The sequence below is a fragment of the Oncorhynchus mykiss genome, chromosome 17 (genome assembly GCF_057628025.1).
Source record: "Oncorhynchus mykiss isolate SJ-2025 chromosome 17, ASM5762802v1, whole genome shotgun sequence".
NCBI classification, from domain to species: domain Eukaryota; kingdom Metazoa; phylum Chordata; class Actinopteri; order Salmoniformes; family Salmonidae; genus Oncorhynchus; species Oncorhynchus mykiss.
This window is the reverse complement of record NC_143038.1, coordinates 46,808,463-46,825,480: the sequence shown is the minus strand read 5'-3', so window position 1 is coordinate 46,825,480 and position 17,018 is coordinate 46,808,463. Positions and strand designations below refer to the sequence as shown.

The following is a 17,018-nucleotide window of genomic DNA, read 5'->3' as shown; positions in this document are numbered from 1 at the left end:
ATTACATTAACAACACGATACTATACAGAAAAAGTATTGTAACACTTAACATTCATTTATGCATGTAGAAATGGTGACTTTAATAAAATCCTCAAGATCAATCATAGAATCAAGTGGCATCAACACTGGTTTTATAGAATACATATGGTTAAATATAGTACTGAAGTTAACAGTGTACACAGAATATATATATATATTTATAGAGAGACTCTTTCTTTAAATATTGGATTATGAAATGGAACAAAAAAATATAGAGTTTTGATACTTCCACGCTACATACTTTTAAATAAACTCAGCTTACTCAGTGTTTTCAGTAGTTATAATCAGAATTTTTCTATTGCACAGCGAAAAGGGATAAAACTTAAAAGTCACGACACATTTGTGACTCTGGTCCTCCCGTCTCCTCCCCTCCTAAGGCTCTATGGGCCTTACCTCACTGGCAAGCTGGAGTGGAAAGAAAAAAACCAAGGTCAGGAATAGGACTGGGATTTAGAAATCAGCTTGTTACCTGTCATGTACAATAATATAAATCAACAGTTGTACAGTTAAAGCCCGGGTGGTGTGGGACCTACAGCCATGGTAGACTTGATGTTCTGGAGCTGGAAGAAAACCCGCCCCCCCTCCTCAGGACACACTATCTTCAGCTCTTCTCTCGTCATCCCCAGGAGCATAGAGCCACTCAGCACACCCAGACAGCGCACCGTGCTGATAGACAGAGAGAGGGAGGGAAGGAGAGAAAGTGAAGGAGACATTTTTACAAATCTGGGAAAAGAGAATACTTATCCTGTCATTTCTCATACTCACTTGTGATTGACTACAGTCGTTGTAAATTACATGTATGCCTACAGTGATCACTAAGCTATAACTATTGTGATTGGGAGTTTGAGTGCTCTTACATTTTACTGAAGCCCTTATACTCTAGCCAGGCCTTCACTTGGTCAGGCTTGGACCTCTTGGTTAGGGAGGGAGGACCACTGGTTTCCTGACAGGGGGGATAAGGTCTCTATAATGACATACTCATACAGTAAACACCATACACATGGAGCATACACAGCAGGCTTTACAGTATGAAGTTTTGCTGAGTGTTGGGGTATCTTGCCTGCTTTTCCTGCTCCTTGTCCTGTGACTCCAGTACATTGTTGGGTATGAAGCCCTCCTCTCCTCTGTCGCTCCTTACTCGCCACCATTTCTTTGACATGTCCAGTAGCTGTGGATGCACAGAGGACATACTGTACACACTCTTGTGTCAAAACCTCCTATTGGGCGGGCGGGCAGACAGACTTCAGAGTGCTGTTAACATGTAGTAGTGTTGAGTAGGCTCACCTGAACCACCTCTCCCTTGGAGATGCTCAGCTCTCTGTTGTTCCTTGCCGTGAAGTCATACATCACACGCATGTAACTGGAGTTTGGCACATCTGGACTGAAAACACATACATAGATCTATAGACGCACACAGACCAGCATGTATCCATAATCATTTCATGGCTTTTAAATTGTATATAATACTTTGATAATGCATACCGTGATGGTGGAGGCTTGAATGGGGCCGACCTCTACAGGGGAAAAGTTTGGAAGAACTTATTGAATAAAACCTTATTGGAATTACCCAGCCGGTACAGAACTATAAGATGCAGCTCACTGGGCAAATACCTTTTCAGTGGTGGAGCGTGGACTCTGACTCTGACTCTGTTTCTGACTCTGCTGCCCTCTCTCAGGCTCTCTCCCTGGGAAAGAGCGGGTCAACTCCAGGGGCTGCCAACCATCATAGAACTCCAGAGTGTAGGTAGGGATGTCCTCATCATCCTCTAGCCATTTTGTACTGTTAAGACATCAGGGAGCCCTTGTCAAAATGTATGGAAGTACACAGAGCACCACTGACTGACAGTAACTCCCCATTCCCAGATACCCATTGGTGAGTGGTGTGATGCATGTGTCCCACCTGGGGACGTTCCAGGCGTCTCCCAGCGACTGCCACAGCTGGTCCTCCTCAGGAGTGGCCTCCTCACTCAGCAGACGGATACACTCAGGCTTTAGCAGGGGCGCCACGATGGTGGGGGGCAGCTCCTCAGGGCTGTGGGACACCACCTGGAGAAGGGAGGGGGTAGCGGTAGGCGGTCAGGTAACTGGGTTTTAACTGTTTTAGCAGTTGATTCTACAGCAGCACTTGCCACTAAGGGTGGGAAACAAGCCTTCTGAACTCATTGATAGGAAGATGTATCATGTACTGTCAATTATTTTAGGCTGGTTCAAAACACTACTTTGAAAATAGTTCATGGGTGGGTCAAGAGCTGCGTAGAAAACAAAGATGGAGTAAGCAGTAGGAGTAACTTACAAATGCCAGGGTGGAGAAGAGGCTGTGGACAAATTCCGGAGCACTGGGATGACTAATCTTTCCATTGAGCTCCCCCTGTCCCAGTGAACAGACCAAAGGTACTTGATTAAGCTCTCAGATTAAATGACTAGCATGTATTACATCACGAGTGTACAACACAACAAGCAAAATAGCTGAGATATTTTGATACACACCAGAAGGTTGAACCCGCATTTGATTTTCTGGAGACAGGTTTCAAATTCCTCTGGTGGTGGCATGCCTTTAATGCCTTGGAAATGAAACAAAAAAACAAATGGCATCAAAATGCAAAAACCTCAGATCAGTTTCCCCACTGCCACTGCCGTCTTGCACCTGAATGTGGGATATCCCCAGGGGTTCAGGTGGGGGAGCCAAGATAAATGTTAAGGTTATTCCAGATTAAAGGCTCTGCATGGTCAATCCGGTGTCTGCAGAAATCAGTGTATTCATACCTCTTGTGCTTCACAGAGCAGAGCAGTTGAGTTTGTGTTTATACAGGACCTCCCGCCCCCAACATACCGCCCCCACCTACCGTCAACCAATCATGTCATTGCAGAGCTATACGGAGCCCTCTGCTTTGTTACAAAATGTGGGAGATCCTTACTTTGGTTTATCATACCTTTAAATGTATACCCCGTACGGTATCTCTGGCTCCACTGGTGTAGCCTTCTTTGGAATAAGGAGAAACACACACCTTTATCCTTATTCTTCTTCTTTTTATTTTTCTTCTTCTCGGCTTTGGCTGCTGCAGCAGCGACTTTGCCCATAAAGATCTCAATGTCATTGAAAATATGATTCACGATGTCCTGTAGAAAAACAAAGAACATGTTATACAATATCCATATGCAAACCACTACATTCACCTTAAAGGGCAAATCTGCAGTTGCTACATCAATTTCTGGACTTATGATATATATATATATATTGATTCTTGAAGAATATCATTTACAAATGCCTCATGAGCTTAGTTCAACTGCCGCACCCCTTCAGGACCCACAATATAAGCTTGTTACGCCAATGTTTTTAAACAAAATAAATGTAAACAAACACTGTATGGCCTCAAAACATGCTTAAAACTATTATTTTGATATCACGGATGGACAGTCCTTGCATCCATAGCTCTGTCTATGAATTTGAGAGTGGTTACTTTTCTCCCACCCCATCCATCAGCTTTTTACAGGAACAGTGGCAGGACAAATGCATTGTTATTGTTTCAACTGCTGATTGCCCCTTTAAGCTAAAATCCACAGTACTGCTAACATTAATAATATAATGATAGAGGCAGAGCACTGACCACATTCCTATTAGTCTCTGTGTATGGGCGTGGAGGAGAGACAAGGGCTGGCTCAGGCTCAGGCTCCTCCTCCATAAAGAGGTGTTGAACTGGGGTTTCCTTCCTGGGAGGGAGGGGCTCTTCTCTGGGCATGGGCGGTGTAGGCGTAGGTACAGGTGTAAGATCTTCATCTATTGAACACATAGGAGTGAAACAGGTTGGTTTCCCACTTCCCATAGATTTAGAAATACAGTATTTATTGTTTTCAAGATATTTGACCAAACCTTGATTAAAGCTATTTATCTGTCATTAACACAGGAAACAAACCCTTGAGCTAATAGTCTCAGTTTTTTTTTTTTTTACAGTGATCTAGGCAAGCCCATCTGACCTCACAAGTTACAACCTTAGTCCTCTTGATCAATGGTTTCCTATAACTACTTTGGGTTGGAGTATGCCATTGTTTTACCATAGTCCGGAGCGCTCCATTGAGCTGAGGGATCTTCGGGAGGAGTCCATTCTCTCTGCTCAGTTGGTGGGTCAGCATTCTGAAGATTCCTAACAATTTGATGGCCAGCCATAACTTCCAGATTGCTCCTGCTAGAGATAAAAAGAGGGTTACCCAAAGAAAATGAGCACATACTAAGGTAAGCTACACCGTTTTAAAAGCACTGTTGTTGTTTTGGACTGTTTTGTTGTTACCTGTTGTTGCTGTGATTGTTAACGTCATCTCTCTGGTGAGGGAACACTCTCTCTAGGTCCCGTTTTATGAAATCGGCCTGAAATAAATCACTAACATCCATTTGCACAGCCATTTTGAAACATGAGAGAAACATAATGGTCCTAATACAGTCTGGAGACAGGTTCAGGGATGCATAACATTCTCCTCACCCTGAGGTCCTCACACTGGAAAATGAAGACACTGGTGGTCCTCTTGCTGTGGTCCTTGACGGTCGCAGTCAGCAGGGAGTTGTACACACAGCTGTCCATCACAGCCTTTAGCTCCGTGATGCTGCTCAGAGCCAGGGACTCCAGCTCCTCCTGAACCCCACACAGGAAGAGGGGAGAGGGGGAGAGGGAGAGAAAATAGTAGGTCAGGCATCAAAAACCCCTTGGATTTCTTCACATTTTGTTGCGTTATAAAGTGGGATTGAAATAGATTTGTTGTGATTTTTTTGTCATTGAGCTACGCAAAATACTCCATAATGTCAAAGTGAAAAGCAAGTTACACATACTTGTACAAATGTACAATTGCTAAATAACTCAAATATAGTAGTTGCATAAGCATTCCCCCCTTTGTTTAGGCAAGACTAAATTAGGGCTTTATTCAACACACATCGCGGAAGTTCAGCGTTACAGCGTGAGTGAAATTTAAAGGCTTTAGAGTAGACTACATTTACAGTAAAAGCTGCATGTCGGCTCAATCATAAAATGACCTGTTCATATCTATTGCGGAATCTGTAATGGTTCCGGCATTACAGATTAAATACAGCGCTTAGTTCAGGAGTAAAATGTTCCTTAACAAATCACATAATAAGTTACATGGAGTCACTGTGTGAAATAATAGGGGTTGACATGATTTTTGAATGACTATCCCTGCCTCTGTCCCCCATACATACAGCATCTGTAAGGTCCCTCCTTCAAGTATTGAATTTAAAGCACAGATTCAACTACAAAGACCAGGGTGATTTTCAAAGCCTCATAAAGAAGGTTAGTGATTGGTAGATATAGTGATTGGTAAATATATCAGACATTGAATATCACTTTAAGCATGGTCAAGTTAATAATTATGCTGTGGAGGATGTATTAAACCCCCCAGACACCCCCCAGACACATCAAAGATACAGTCAACCTTCTGAACTGAGCTGCAGGACAAGAAGGAACCTGTTCAGGGATGTCACCATGAGGCCATTGGTGATTTTAAAACAGCTACAGAGTTCATTGGCTGTAATGGGAGGAAATTATGACCTAAATGGCAGAGTGGAAAGATTCAAGAACAATGCAAATATACAGAATAAAACTGTTCCAAAATATGCCACAAGGCACTAGAGTAATACTGCAAAAAATATGTTTGATGCAAATCCAACACATCACTGAGTAACTGCCTCAGTGATGCTGGCTACATCATGGTATGGATATGCTTGACATTGGCAAAGACTGGGGATAAATGGCATAAAATAAATGGCATGGAGCTAAATGTAAAGGGCTTAATATGGTTTTGTTCCAGCCACTCGGATGAAGCCCATGGGGAAATAAAGAAGACAATATTATAATCTCATAGAAAGGGAATACATTTGGAGGCACTGCTGAGATTTATTTTCATGTTAGCACCGGCTCCTATTCTTTGAACGGACAACGAGTGAGAGACGTTGGGAGAGTAGCTAGCCAGCTAACGTTAGCGGGCTGACCACCAAACGGATTGGAGCTATCTTGCCATTGCCTGCATTGTTGTTGTTGCCACGTGAGTAGGACAATACGAGTTGAGAGGGAAACGTTGTTTGAGAAAATCGAACAGAGTTTATGGACTTTAAGTGAAGACAATTGTTGTTGTGGAATAGGAGGTGTAGATGACTCTGAAGTGAAAGGAAAGCCATTGCACATTACTGCGCAAACTGATGGAGGATTACTATGAGAATGAGGATTTTAATGGAATCAGAGGATAAGGGAATGTCTTGGTAGCTTCAACCGAAAGAATAAATCAAAAGAATATCGGACTCGGAGGATGCTGCGAAAGGTCTGCCGACAAGTTCCAGCCATTCAGTGCCAATGACGCAAATGGACAGTGAACCCAGCGGAGAGAAAGGAGCTGCGGCAGGACGAAAAGAGGTGGGAGGGCCTCCTCAACTCAGCTTCAACAGCCTAGAACATCAGATTGAAAATGGACTGAGAAAAGGATACAGTGAATTAGAAATGATAGAAGCAGTAATCAAAGCTGTGAGCCCAGGGTTTAAGATGAGGAGTTATCTGGAGGGAAAAACAGACATGACACTCTACACTCTAGGGCACATCTTGAGGACACATTACGCAGAGAAGGATGCTACGCAAATGTATCACAAGTTGACTAAAGCAACACAAGATCCGGGAGAGTCTGCCTTGGACTTCCTAGTCCGAGTCTTTGACATGAAACAGAAAGTGTTATTAGCCTCAGCTCGTGCCCAGTCAGGAATATGGCACAGTTAGTCAAGAGCCAATGCCTGCAGGCCATTGTTATTGGATTAACAAATGGTAACATCAGGGCAAAGATGAGCATCTCCAGAATATTAACCCCAGTGATGAACTGTTGCTTGAGAAAATGCAAATGGCCAAGGGCAATGAAACCGAACGCATGCAAAAGGCCAGGATTTCACGTAAGTTCACACCCATATGAGTTAATGCAGTACAGAGTGAGGATAACGGGGAGGAATGTGCACAGGCAGAGCCCCCACAGACCACTGTCCGAAAACAAAATAAATACAATCCCCTCCTGAGTAAAAATTGATGCGAGCAATGAAGCAATCAAAGAACTGACCTGTCAGGTAGCATCATTAGCACAGTCAGTACAGGGACAGGGTGACAGTTCAACAGAAATCGCTCCAATAGAAAATCAAATACAACCAACAGAGAGAAAAAAAAATGCAAAAGTTGTTATGGACTGGTCAACAGACTTGCCAGCATTGCTACAAAGACTCTATTCAATCAGCATCAGCACTCAGAGTACACAGAGGAATGCTTGCTTACAGCATGCAGACGTGACATTGTCAAACAAAATGGATTCGTCCCTGTATCCCAAGAGAGGCCCCCTTCAATGACGAAATGGTGGGCCTGGACCTACAAAGTCAAGTCATGAAAACATCAAATTGCCCATCTTGAAAAGTTGACATTGCAGTAGTGAATACTACCAAACATGACAAACAGGGATAGGAACCTAACAGAGAGTGGTAGCATGTCACCCAGTTCCTGTGCCCAGTGGAGAAAAGGTTGCTGTAGCACAGACTCATGACAGATCCCCACTGGAGCCTGGCCCTGACACCAGTCACATAGAGTGGTGGGACACACCTGTAAATGTACAGCACTTGAGCCAAGAACAACAAGAATTAGTCAAACAGATGCTCAGATAGGAATCAGCCATTTTTGCCTAAGATGACATGAACATAGGGTGCATTGAAAATCTCCAAATGCCGATAACCTTGACTGATAACATACCAGTGGCAGAGGTTCAATGGTGTGCCACGCCCCTTGTATGCTGAGGTGAAAAGCCAACTCCAGGGGCTCCTGAATAAAAACTTCATCAGGATGTCAACATCATCATTACCATCACCTCTGGTCTGTGTACGGAAAAGGATGGGTGTTTAAGACTTTGTGTTGATTACAGGGGATTGAAAAAGAAGACTGTTCTAGACAGGCATTCCATACCCCGTATACAGGAAATACTTGATGGTTTAGGAGGAAACTCATGGTTTACAGTTTTAAAGGATAGGCATACCACCAAGGCCTTGTGGGAGAGGAGTCCAGAAGATACACTGCTCCTTGGGCCTTATGTCAATGGAACAGAATTCCCTTTGGCTTATCAAACAGTCCCTCTGTCTTCCAACGAAGCATGGAGGAAAGTTTAGAGGGTATAAGAGATCTGTATACCATATTTGGATGATGTGCTTATTTTTACGTACTCAGGCAGCAAAATCAATGGGGTATTAAACTCAGGGCTGATAAGTGTGACCTATTCAAGATTGAGGTCCATTATTTAGGAAAAAATTATTTATACTAATGGTTACAGAATGGATACTAAATCAATTGTAGCAGTGCAAGAACTGGGAAACATGTGAGAGAGCTGGGGAAACTACTGGGGTTTCTAGGGTACTACATGGGCTGCGAGTAAGAACTTCTCACAACACGCAAAATGTCTCTAGGACTTACTAGCAGTGAAGTTGGAGACCCCAGCATCTGGGAAGTGAAGGACCTAGATAGCTGTGCGGCCGGGACAGGCTCTGCTCCACCAGAAAGTTATATGGGAGGATGCCCACCAGAGAGCATTAGAACACTTGGTGAGTGTGTTGACTAATCCACCTGTGCTAGCTTACCCAGATTTCAAGAACCCTTTAATCCTGCACATTGATGCCTCTGAAGAGGGATTGGGAGGTGTGTTATACCAACGACAAAGTGGCAAACTGATTCATTGGATATTGCTCCAGCACTATCACACAAGCAGAGAGAAACCATCACCTTCACTGGAATTCTTGGCCCTAAAATGGGCAGCGACTGAGCAGTTCCGAGATGACCTATTTTATGCTCGCTCTGTGACAGTGTACAGGGATAATAGCCCCTTGACATAGGTACTAACTACAGCGAGACTGAATGCCACCGGTCATCACTGGGTGGCGGAGCTGTCAGACTTCAATTGCACACTGAAGTAGCGTCCTGGAAAGGTAAACATTGACGCAGACTTTCTGTCACGCTCTCCTTTGCATGCTGAACATTACATGGAAGAATGCACCGAGAGACACTCACCTGAGATGGTAAAAGCAACACTCAGTAATGTTCAGCCACAACAGCATGACTGTTAAACTTGGATATCCACGGTCACACTAAGGCCATCAGTGCAAGAGGAGCTGTCATGGTGGGGGGGAACAGTTACAGACCGGCAGTCTCCACACCATCTCATGCAGGCTCAGTTAAAGGATGCGGCTGTATCTGGAACCTTGGAACGATAAAGGCAAAGGACTAAGCCTAAACCAACAGAATGACAACAAGAGTGATGCGAAATCACAGTTACTGCAAGAGTGGAACAGGCTCCATATCTCACCAGAGGGATTACTACGAAGGAAAACAACAAAAGGACACACATTGTTGTACCAAGTCAATACATAACACTAATTTAACGAGTACTTTCACACTAAAATGGCCCATCTAGAAACAGAAAGAGTGTTGAACTTAGCATGAGAACGCTTTTATTGGCCATGTGTTCAACATGACATTGAACACTTTATCACAAGTGTGTAAATGTATCAAACACAAGAAACCCAGTGTAATAACTAGGGCCCCAATGTAACATGTACAGTCTACAGCTCCTTTCCAGATGACTTCAATTGACTATGAGCATGAGGAGAAAAGTAGAGAGGGCTATGAGTACATTTGAGTTATTTTAGATAACTTTACAAAATGTGCACAAGCCTACCCCACCAGAAATAAGTCAGGGAAAACTGCACCAAAAAACCTTGAGAGCTTTTCCCCACAGTTTGGCTTCAGAAATTTGAAAAGAATAATGGGCAAATGTTGCACAATCCAGGTGTGGACAGCTCTTAGGGACTTACCCAGAAAGACTCACAGCTGTTATCGCTGCCAAAGGTGATTCTAACATGTATTGACTCGGGGGTGAATCCTTCATTCATTTAATTTTTTTATATATAGAATATTTCTTCCACTTTGACATTACAGAGTGTTTTAGGTAAAAAATGAAAATTAAATCAATTTTAATCCCACTTTGTAACACAATCAAATGTAATGAAATCCAAGGGTAGTAAATACCTGTGACACCTCCTGTATGATCTTTCTCTAATCTACAACACTCAATGTCTGTTAGTAAACTGTGGGTATAGCTATGCTCACCCAATGTTTTATTGCCAAGTATAAAGTGTGTGCACCAACCTTAGTCTCGATGTCTGTTAGCAGCAGGTTCCCATCCCGCACCTCCAGGACCATGTCCTGCCCCCAGACCCGGCCCATCCCATCCAGCAGCTTTAGCCTCTCAACACAGTCATTCACATCACACACCTCCCTACCATCCAGGTCACAGGTGAACAGATGCTGGAGAACAGACACACACAGGGGTTATACATGCATTTGGAATCACAGAAATAGCTGCATAGCTATTGTGATCAAACGCAGACCATTATCAATGTAAATGATTAGCATAGTACAATCATTATATTGGATTAACCAAAACAATACCTCTACTCTGTACTGGAATTTGTTCATCATCTTGGTGATAGAGTCCGCATACTCCTTCCTCTGCACTGATGGGGCACATGGGATGATTAACATCTTATGCATAGTTGCGTTTCACAAAACATTCACCTATAATAAACAATGCTTTAGGTAATCAGTTTCAACTGCTCCAGGTCAATATTATGGTTTTCTCTTTACTTACTGTATATTGACTTGGCACTTGGTCTGGACAAATTTGATATCTGTGATAACCGATCATCCACTGAAAGACCACTGCCACAAGAAAATTGAGAAAATAGCATAATAGAGATTTGATTTCAGAGACTAAATATTCAAGAGTAAACAAGAAATAAACACATAAAAATAGGTTATAACTACAGTGCAAGCTCCAGAGAACACCTACTTGGACTGGACGGACTGGACAGATCCTGCGTAACTGCTAGAGTCCAAGCCATAGGGACTGTACATCCTGGAACCCCTGGGTCACACACCTGTAACATGAGGAGACAGAGATACAGAAAACACACACAAACATTTCGGCACAAATATCAACCACAAGAGCATAATACAGTGATAACTACTGCTGCCAACATAACTGGTACTTCACCTACCTTATTGGCCAGTGATACAGTAACATAATAACAATCACCTACCATTGTTGTTATTATAATCAGTTATTATACAGGATGTGTTATGAATAGGGTTGCAAAGCTACCGTTTAATTGACAGGAATCTTCAGTTATTTTAGCAAATAACAGGTAATATATGACAATCGATGGTAACTTTGGTCATTTATACTTGAATAACTTTAAAAAATCTATTCATACATAGTATTATTTTATTTATATCTGTGTCCATACTGTCCTAGAGTTTCTAGTGGATAGACCATATGGTTAAAGAGGAAATTAGGAAGCCTAATTAATGAAAAAAGCTTCTAATCAACAATGGCATTATTAACTCTCCAATGATTGACTTTTTTCACAACTGCCATCAGTTTGGCGCTAAAATATTTACAACAAAGACATACTAATGTAGCAACAACAAAAAAAAGTGTGGAAAAATATATATAATGAATATTTCATGCTGAAACCCTCATATTAAACACCAATGGTATTCACTAATTTGATGGTTTATATTTTAGATGTTTGACAGCTTTGTCATTCTATTATTATACCTTTATCATATTATTTGATTATTTGATATATTTTACATGTGATGAGACCACACCGAGGGCCAGAGATAATTGCAGACACCTGTAATAATCTGAAGTACCCAAAAAGGCCACTAGATGTCATCTGATAAAATAAAAACCTTGAAAGTTACCAAAGTTTGCTAACAAAGGTTTCCAGTAATATACCCTCCCTTTGAAAACCTAGCTATGAATGAGTAACATTAGTGTCCAGAGCTGAGCTGAACCATGATGACAAACCTCTTAGTCATCACACCTCAGAAACCCTGCGCTTAGTCAGTCATTATGTTATAAAAGGCTGTATAGTGGACTGTAGTCAAACACAATGCAAATAGCCCGGGTAGTGTTGGGGTTCGTTCCTTGTTCCTTGTCAATCATTGGCTCATGGGGAAATTAGCATTCAGACAATATCTTTAATTAAACAAATCAAAAACCTTTATTAATGCAATTGCAAACAGAAGTTGAAAACAGGAACATAGCACGCATGTTTCCGAGTAAGTTCTGCAAAATAGTTAAAGGTCCAAGTTATTTTATTAAGCCCGAAGTCCAGCCTTAGTGATGTCACGGCCTACGTCATTACCTTCTACTCATGAGACCAAGCCCATGCATACACAGCAATACAAACAAGAGTTTCAGTGCTATCTAAAGGCTCAGCAGTAAATGTCCATTCTCCAAGTTGATTTATAGTGGACTGTCTGACTAGTCTCTTATCTCTTTCACTTCCCTGCAGGGTTCTTTCTCAGTCACACATCTCTCTGTTTCTTTATAAGAGGCATAGACTAGAAAAGACTGTGGAACAATATTAAACCTTATAATGAATATATACATTGTTAATCTGTAGTCTAGGACCCTATAAATGTAAGGAGGGTCTTATGACCCTTCCCCTTCTATTAATACAACATAAGCATAACCAATTATTATAATACATCAAACATTCGGTACAGCCCCTATCATGACCCCAAGGTGAACCCAACAGTAGCCATTTGACTACCTGTTCAGGAGTCTTATGGCTTGAGGGTAAAAGCTGTTGCGGTAGCAGAGAGGACAGTCTGTGACTGGGGTGACTGGGGTCTTTGACAATTTTTAGGGCCTTCCTCTGACACCGCCTGGTATAGAGGTCCTGAATGGCAGGCAGTTTAGCCCCAGTGATGTACTGGGTCATACGCACAACCTCTGTAGCGCCTTGCGGTCGGAGGCCGAGCAGTTGCCGTTCCAGGCAGTGATGCAACCAGTCAGGATGCTCTCGATGTTGCAGCTGTAGAACCTTCTGAGGATCTGAGGACCCATGCCAAATATTTTCAGTCTCCTGAGGGGGAATAGGTTTTGGCGTGTGATGAGAATGGGGGTGAGAATGGGGGCGTGCTCAGTCCTCCTTTTCCTGTAGTCCACAATCATCTCCTTTGTCTTGATTACGTTGAGGGATAGGTTGTTATTCTGGCACCACCCGGCCAGGTCCCTGACCTCCTCCCTATAGGCTGTCTTGTCGTTGATCAGGCCTACCTACCACTGTTGTGTCGTCTGCAAACTTAATGATGGTGTTGGAGTCGTCGCTGCCCATGCAGTCGTGGGTGAACAGGGAGTACAAGAGGGGACAGAGCACGCACCCCTGAGGGGCTCCATTGTTGAGGATCAGAGTGGCAGATGTGTTGTTACCTACCCTCATCACCTGGGAGCAGCCCGTCAGGAAGTCCAGGATCCAGTTGCAGAGGGAGGTGTTCAGTCCCAGGATCCTTAGCTTAGTGATGAGCTTTTAGGGCACTATGGTGTTGAACACTGAGCCGTAGTCAATGAATAGCATTCTCACATAGCTGTTCCTTTTGTCCAGGTGGGAAAGGGCAGTGTACAGTGCAATAGAGATTGCATCATCTGTGGATCTGTTTGAGCGGTATGCAAATTGGAGTGGGTCTAGGGTTTCTGGGATAATGGTGTTGAAGTGAGCCATGACCAGCCTTTCAAAGCACTTCATGGCTACGGGTCTGTAGTCATTTAGGCAGGTTAACTTAGTGTTCTTGGGTAAAGGGACTATGGTGGTCTGCTTAAAACATGTTGGTATTACAGACTCAATCAGGGACATGTTGAAAATGTCAGTGAAGACCCCTGCCAGTTGGTCAGCACATGCGTGGAGCACACGTCCTGGTAATCCGTCTGGCCCAGCGGCCTTGTGAATGTTGACCTGTTTAAAGGTCTTACTCATGTCGGCTACAGAGAGCGTGATCACACAGTCATCCAGATCAGCTGATGCTCTCATGTATGCCTCAGTGTTGCTTGCCTCGAAGCGAGCATAGAAGTGATTTAGCTCATCTGGTAGGCTCGTGTCACTGGGCAGCTCGCGACTGTGCTTCCCATTGTAGTCTGTAATAGTTTGCAGGCCCTTCCATATCCAACGGGTGTCGGAGCCGGTGTAGAATCTTAGTCCTGTATTGATGCTTTGCCTGTTTGATGGTTCGTCGGAGGGAATAGCAGGATTTGTTATAAGCTTCCAGGTTAGAGTCCCGCACCTTAAAGGGGGTAGCTCTACCCATTAGCTGAGTGCGAATGTTGCCTGTAATCCATGGCTTCTGGTTGGGGTATGTACGTACAGTCACTGTGGGGACAACATCCTTGATGCACTTATTGATAAAGCCAGTGACTGATGTGGTGTACTTCTCAATGCCATCGGAAGAATCTCGGAACATGTTCCAGTCTGTGATAGCAAAACAGTCCTGTAGATTAGCATCTGCTTCATCTGATCACTTTTTTATAGACCAAGTCACTGGTGATTCCTGCTTTAATTTTTGCTTGTAAGCAGGAATCAGGAGGATAGAATTATGGTCAGATTTGCCCAATTGAGGGCGAGGGAAAGCTTTGTAAGCGTCTCTGTGTGTGGAGTAAAGGTGATCTAGAAAATGTTTCCCTCTGGTTGCGCATTTAACATGCTGATAGAAATGAGGTAAAACTGATTTAAGTTTCCCTTAAAGTCCCCGGCCACTAGGAGCGCCGCCTCTGGGTGAGCGGTTTCCTGTTTGCTTATTTCCTTAGTCATAGCCTAAATCATGTTTTAGTCATTTACTAGTTGTGCCCTATTGCAATTTTTCCCAATGGACAACAACTTGAAACCAAAAACCTCAATGCTCTTTGACCTTCTGTGATACCTTCATTTATATGATTGAGATGTGCAAACACACATGAACAGTGTAAACAACAAAACTCCATTACATTTCCCATCTGCCCCACCGGTTGAAACAAGAGCAACGCAAGCAGCTGAAAATGTTGCTATTGTTTTAAGTAAAGTCAATGATTGAACAATTAGTCCGTGACAAATGTCAGAGGATGGTTTATCATGGTTAAACTATGGATTGACAGCAAGCAACACATCATATTTTTCAGTCATCAATTTCAATCTTTATTAGGGCTAGCTACATAATTTAGAAATAATTCAATTTACAGCAGGGGAAAGGACCCTATACGCAGTAGAAATAAGTATTTGAGATACTCACACCCTAGTTCAGCTAAAATAAAACTAAATGTTTCAATCAGCACCATATATTTAATAGAAATGTACAGCTCTGTATCCTATTTGTCGGGTTAACCAGTGTCTCCCTCTAATGAATTACACACAATAATAACAGAAGTCAGTCTTGTAATAAAGTCGGTAATAGAATTCTAAATTCAGCTCAAAGACTTTACTTTTCAGACTAATTGCTTTTATGTAACACTGGAAAACACTCATTGCCCTTTTCATCATGTAAACATTAGCCGATCAACCCCTCAGCAGGAAGTACACTGAAAAAAACATAGGCCTACCTATGGTTTATCGATGTTCGAGGTACCTTACCTGTTGTGTCCGGCAATGTATTTTCTGTGTTATTTATGGATGAATCTATTTCTCTCTTCTCCAGATACCGTTCATATTCCAGGCCTGGGGTTTCTATTGCGGAACTCTGAACAAATACTACCAAGACTTCGTCATAAAAGACAGGGGCAAAGTCCAGATTCAAAAGTGCATTGATCCATAGAACTGAAAGCATCCAATAAGGGTGTTACTGTTCAACTGAGTGTCAAATTCCTTATGGGAGAAGATGCCAAAATCGTAGTAATTTATACTCAGGTCCAGGGCAAGGGTTGTGGGTGTGCCTGGTACTCAGGACGGCATCCCCACAGAGCAAAGGTCTCTGTCAAGGAGGGATCCTGGACCCTCCCATACAAAGTCCTGTAAATCACTCCTGTTATCAATCTGTTGTCAGTATGATAGCTACAAGTTATTCAGACCCATTCACTTTTTCCACATTTTGTTACGTTACAGCCTTATTCTAAAATGTATTAAATAAAAATGTTGCCTCGTCAATCTACGCACAATACCCCATAATGACAAAGCAAAAACAGGTGTGTATAACTGTTTACATATTTATTACAAATAAAAAACTGAAATACATTATTTACATAAGTATTCAGACCCTTTGCTATGAGACTGGAAATTGAGGTCAGGAGAATCCTGTTTCCATTGATCATCCTTGAGATGTTTTTACAACTTGATTGGAGTCCACCTGCAACAAATTCAATTGATTGGACATGATTTGGAAAGGCACACATCTGTCTACATAAGTTCCCAGGGTTGACAGGACATGTCAGAGCAAAAACCAAGCCATGAAGTCAAGGGAATTGTCCGTAGAGCTCTGAGAAGGGATTGTGTCAAGCAACAGATCTGGGGAAGGGTAACAAAATATTTCCGCAGCATTGAAGGTCCCCAAGAACACAGTGGCCTCCAACATTCTTAAATGGAAGACGTTTGGAACCATCCTGGAGCAGGCCGCCCATCCAAACTTAGCAATCGGGACAGAGCTCCAGAGTTCCTCTGTGGAGAATTGAGAACCTTTCAAAAGGACAACCATCTCTGCAGCACTCTACCAATCAGGCCTTTATGGTAGAGTGGCCAGACGGAGGTCACTCCTCAGTAAAAGGCACATGACAGCCCACTTGGAGTTTGACAAAAGGCACCTAAAGAACTCAGACCATGAAAAACAACATGAAACCAAGATTGAATGCCTGAATGCCAATTGTCATGTCTGGAGGAAACCTGGCACCATCCCTACGGTGAAGTATGGTGTTGGCAGAATCATGCTGTGGGGATGTTTTTCAGTGGCAGGGACCGAGAGACTAGTCAGGATCGAGGGAAAGATGAACGGAGCAAAGTACAGAGAGATCCTTGATGAAAACCTGCTCCAGAGCGCTCAGGACCTCAGACTGGGACATCAGACTGAGGGGAAGGTTCACCTTCCAACAGGACAATAACCATAAGCACACAGCCAAGA

At 42.9% G+C, this 17,018-nt stretch overlaps 1 protein-coding gene across 4 annotated transcripts; it reads right to left on the bottom strand.

Moving 5' to 3' along the window:
• Positions 1-55: 55 nt before the first annotated feature.
• On the bottom strand, positions 56-15,867 carry LOC110494341 (epidermal growth factor receptor kinase substrate 8-like protein 3). 4 transcript variants are annotated; one of them, XM_090205735.1, is made up of 21 exons: positions 15,545-15,766; positions 10,945-11,032; positions 10,744-10,814; positions 10,545-10,609; positions 10,242-10,400; positions 9,105-9,294; positions 4,512-4,661; positions 4,323-4,399; positions 4,090-4,220; positions 3,645-3,814; positions 3,045-3,156; positions 2,527-2,600; positions 2,333-2,407; positions 1,940-2,085; positions 1,651-1,819; positions 1,522-1,553; positions 1,324-1,420; positions 1,100-1,207; positions 897-982; positions 573-705; positions 56-444 (listed from the first exon to the last, which is right to left on the bottom strand). In XM_090205735.1, exons 7-21 carry the CDS (start codon positions 4,608-4,610, stop codon positions 412-414), a joined length of 1,542 nt encoding a protein of 513 aa, XP_090061861.1. In that variant the 5' UTR covers positions 4,611-4,661; positions 9,105-9,294; positions 10,242-10,400; positions 10,545-10,609; positions 10,744-10,814; positions 10,945-11,032; positions 15,545-15,766; the 3' UTR covers positions 56-411. The 4 variants fall into 4 exon arrangements, with proteins under 4 accessions (XP_090061861.1, XP_090061862.1, XP_021424984.2 ...); XM_090205736.1 differs by having other exon boundaries at positions 4,090-4,217; positions 15,545-15,652; XM_021569309.3 differs by lacking the exon at positions 9,105-9,294 and having other exon boundaries at positions 15,545-15,867.
• Between the last annotated feature and the right edge of the window lie 1,151 nt (positions 15,868-17,018).